Source organism: Ceraceosorus guamensis, assembly GCF_003144195.1.
Source record: "Ceraceosorus guamensis strain MCA 4658 unplaced genomic scaffold IE81scaffold_81, whole genome shotgun sequence".
Classification (NCBI taxonomy): Eukaryota; Fungi; Basidiomycota; class Exobasidiomycetes; order Ceraceosorales; family Ceraceosoraceae; genus Ceraceosorus; species Ceraceosorus guamensis.
Genome location: NW_020290076.1, coordinates 581 through 4,398, shown reverse-complemented (window position 1 = coordinate 4,398; position 3,818 = coordinate 581). Strand labels below are relative to the sequence as shown.

General features: G+C 56.9%; 2 protein-coding genes across 2 annotated transcripts; one reads left to right on the top strand and one right to left on the bottom strand.

The window, feature by feature from the left end:
- Window positions 1-415: 415 nt before the first annotated feature.
- On the top strand, window positions 416-1,503 carry IE81DRAFT_331885 (hypothetical protein; the record flags this gene model as incomplete). Its single annotated transcript, XM_025515277.1, has 3 exons — window positions 416-869; window positions 929-975; window positions 1,069-1,503. The coding sequence occupies 3 exons, from the start codon at window positions 416-418 to the stop codon at window positions 1,501-1,503; spliced, it is 936 nt and encodes a 311-aa protein (XP_025367226.1).
- Window positions 1,504-2,540: 1,037 nt separating this feature from the next.
- IE81DRAFT_349582 (hypothetical protein) lies at window positions 2,541-3,544 on the bottom strand (the record flags this gene model as incomplete). Its single annotated transcript, XM_025516410.1, has 2 exons — window positions 2,541-3,412; window positions 3,499-3,544. 2 exons carry the CDS (start codon window positions 3,542-3,544, stop codon window positions 2,541-2,543), a joined length of 918 nt encoding a protein of 305 aa, XP_025367225.1.
- Window positions 3,545-3,818: the final 274 nt, after the last annotated feature.

The window sequence follows — 3,818 nt, the reverse complement described above, 5'->3', positions numbered from 1 at the left end:
TCGTCAGGCCTCGCAACAGGGTCCACGTCAGCCTTCGCGACAGGGTCCAGCGGCCGTCGCTCCTCCTTGTCCTCAGCCCTCTGCGCCAGCGACTCGACAACGGGAAGACACAACCGAAGGCCAAACTCCTGCTGCTGCCACCAAGCGCAGGCGCTTCGTCCCGTCGTCATCGCCAAGCCTGGATGCAGGCCCATCGAATCAGGCTGGCTCGCTGGCTCGTCTCTTACCCTCTTCGCCCATCTCGGATGCAAGCCCATCGCATCAGGCTGGCTCGCTGGCTCGTCTCTTGCCCTCTTCGCCCATCTCGGATGCTAGCCCATCGCATCCGGCTGGTCCGCTGGCTGAACTGCTGCCCTCGTCCTCGCCCAGCCTTCACGCAAGCCCCTCGCACCCGGATGATTTGCTGGAGGATCTTATGCCGTCCTCGCCCATCCCGGCGGCTGGACCCAGCACTCTCCATCTGGGCGCACAGGGGGTGTCCACTCAAGGCATCTCCCCTTACAATTTCATGCGTGAGGGCACCACCTTCGCCTGCCGAACCGAGCTCGTTGGTTCGGGCAGTGGTGTAGTCAAGGTGGTGGTGGGCTTCATGGTTGGGTGCAGCAACAACTATCTGTTGCCTGACGCGGCCAAGAGGCATCATTCTGCCTTGTTTGGAGGGCAAAGTCAGCCTGAAAAGGCCTTCAAGCTCCACTTCAAGGCAGTCTGCCAGGGGAAGGGAAAAGGGGAGGGGCCATGCCAGAAATGGAGAAAGATGAAGAAGAGCAGGAAAAGCAGGAGCAGAAATAGTGCAAGCAGGAAGAGCGGGAAGGAAGAGCAGCGCTCAGATCCTTCAGCAGAGGAGCAGGGGCAGGAACAGCAGCACTCAGGTCCTTGAACAGAGGAGCAGGGAGCCCAGGAGAGGCAGCACTCAGATGTTTCAATGCAGAAGCAGTGAGGAGCACAAAGAGCAGGAGCACAAAGAGCAGTGCTCAGGTCCTTTGGCAGAGAATCAGGGAGGAGCACAAAGAGCATCCGCAGGAGCATCTGCAGGAGCAGGAGCATCAGCAGGACCAGGACCAGGAGTAGGAGCATCAGCAGGAGCAGGAGCATCAGCAGGAGAAGGAGCATCAGCAGGAGAAGGAGCAGGAGCATCAGCAAGAGAAGGAGCAGGAGCGCCAGCAGGAGAAGGAGCAGGAGCGCCAGCAGGAGCAGGAGCAGTCCCTTCAACATAGGATCAGGGAGAGCAGAGCAGGAACAGCAGAGCACAAAGAGCATCAGCATCAGCAGGAGCAGGAGCAGGAGCAGGAGCAGCAGGAACAAGAGCAGCACTCAGACTTTCCAACAGAGGATCAGGAAGAGCAGAGCAGGAGCAGGAAGAGCAGCACTCAGGCCTTCCGACAGAGGATCAGAAACAGCATAGCAGGAAGAGTAGAAACAGGAAGAGCAAGAGCAGGAGCAGGAGGAGCAGGAGCAGTAAGAGCGGTGCTCAGGTCCTTAGGCGGAGCGTACATTGCTGCATGATGATTGAGGGATACTTTGGATAAGGCTGCTTGAAAAACAGGATCGGCATGCTTGACATCACTAGGGGAGGGTCAAGAAGACTTCAAACCCCTTGTGGGGCGCCACAGATCAGAAAGCGACCTGCTAATACTCTCAAGTTCCGTCCTTTCCGCCTTGAGCATTTGAAGAAGCATGATGCGCTGCGGCCTTGCTCCCGTCTGTATGTCGTCGTATCATATTCAATTAGAGGTGATGATCAGTTCAGAGTGCACTGCCTCCGCAGAAAAATCTTCTTTGTGCTCTTAGCCAGTCTTTATCCGTCCAATCTGCACTCCGCTGCCACTGCTGCCACCAGCAGCCTCTTTTCCTCCGCCAAAAATGCCACCCTCACCCCTCTTCGTCTTGGGCTCAACACCGCTGACCGTAGAGGACGGCGTCCCACTCCACAGCCACGTCCACCGCCAACGCCAACGCTACCACAACCCCTCCACTTGCCTCCTTGCCAACCTCATGACCACCACTTTTCTTTGGACAACGTTCAGTAGGGCAACGCCACTACAACGCTTCCTTGTCTCCTGTACCAATCCCACTACTGCCATTTTTTTTTCAAGGACAATGTGTCCCCGACTGTGAGCGTGTTGCGTGGCAGCTATCCGAGACTCCCTTGGCGAGAACTCTGACACCGTTTCTCCATCCCCTCTGTCTCCTTGTCCACAGCGCAACAAGACAGAGGAAGCGTTCTCTTCTCAGGCAAGATTGGAACCCTCAACAACTCCTTCAGATGAGTGGATCCTGGGCTGCAATAAGGGTAGCATCATTTGCCGCTCTTGCGCAACCAATTCCCTGGTTGCCCGCCTCGATGACGTTGGCAAGAAGACCTATGCGCTGATGGCGCAAGAGCAGCTAACTCCAGGAGTGGTGGAGGTACTTCATAGTGCCATCTGCCACTTCAGAGCTGCCATTTGCGAGCTGCAGTTCGACGATCTGAGGAGCATGGTACCGTGCCACGGTACGCAAGCTCCTCTGCAGACCGAAGAGCAAGAGCTCGAGGCTGGTGATCAAGAAGAAGAGAAAGAGGAAGAGGAAGCCAAAGAAGTTGACATCGATCCGCGAGAGGCGACGGCAGGAGTTTGGCCTTTGGTCGTGTCTTCCCGTTGTCGAGTTGCTGGCGCGGAGGGCTGAGGAGGAGGAGGAGCGACGGCCGCTGGACCCTGTCGCAAAGGCTGACGTGGACCCTGTTGCGAGGCCTGACGAGGTGCGGGCGGAGGACGAGAAGCGACGGCAACTGCGGCCTGTCGTGAGACCTGACGACGTGAGCGGACGGCGACGGCTCCTCGCGTTGCCAAGGAGGAGAGATCTTCGTTGTCGTCGTCGGAGTCGTTGGAGTCGGAGTAGCGGAAGAACTCGTCGCCCGCGGAGAAGTCTGAATTGCTTACGCGATCATTGTCCACTTCCTCGTCTTCCTCGTCTTCCTCGTCTTCCTCCTCTTCCTCGTCTTCCTCTTCTTCCTCTTCCTCCTGCGGCTCTAGCTCTTGCTTTTGCTCTACCTGTTGACCAGATTCCGGCGTGGCGTGCGCGGACTCGTTGGCCTGGTGGTGACAAAGGCCTTGGGCTTCTGCATCAGAGTGATCATAGTAGAAGCTCTCAGCCTTGATTGCACTCCAGTGATGCAGGTTTGCCTGGAGGAGCCTGCGAGTCGCGTTTGACAGGCGTTCTGTCTGGAGCAAGCGCGTGGTCTCTTGCTCCATATCAATACCACGGTTTGCCGTCGACTTTGCAAGGCACGCACGACAGATTTCACCGTGGTTCTCCTGCCAGCCGCACTGATGCTCCATGAGGGATTGAGGTTTTGGACCAAGGTGACCAGTCCCCCTCATGGTTCCGATAATGTCGGCCGGCAGAGGGTATTGATCAACGGTGTTGTTTGCCGCTGAGGAAGGCAAAGCACAATGGAATGGCGTCAGAATGGACAGCGCATCGAAGAGGCATCGAAGGCGAAAGCCAAGCATCACTTACGGAAGGTCAAAGGACGAGCGGCCGGGAGCATGGCTTTTGTGGACATTGCTGAAGGAAGGGAAGGCATAGCGACAGTGCCGACGTCAGTCTTGTTGCCAACGAGCGAGTCAAGGATGCCGAGAGAGGTCTCACGTTGTCTAAGACATTCTGCTCCGGTAATAAAGCGAATGTTGGGTATCTTGATAGCTGGGTGCACACGGGAAAGAGGGAAAGACAAAGGTCGCACACGGCATCAGCATTGCTGTCGAAATGGGTCATGGGGAGGATAGCCGATGCTCACCGGTATTTGATGGAGCCGAAGAGGAATTCGGTCCAGTCGT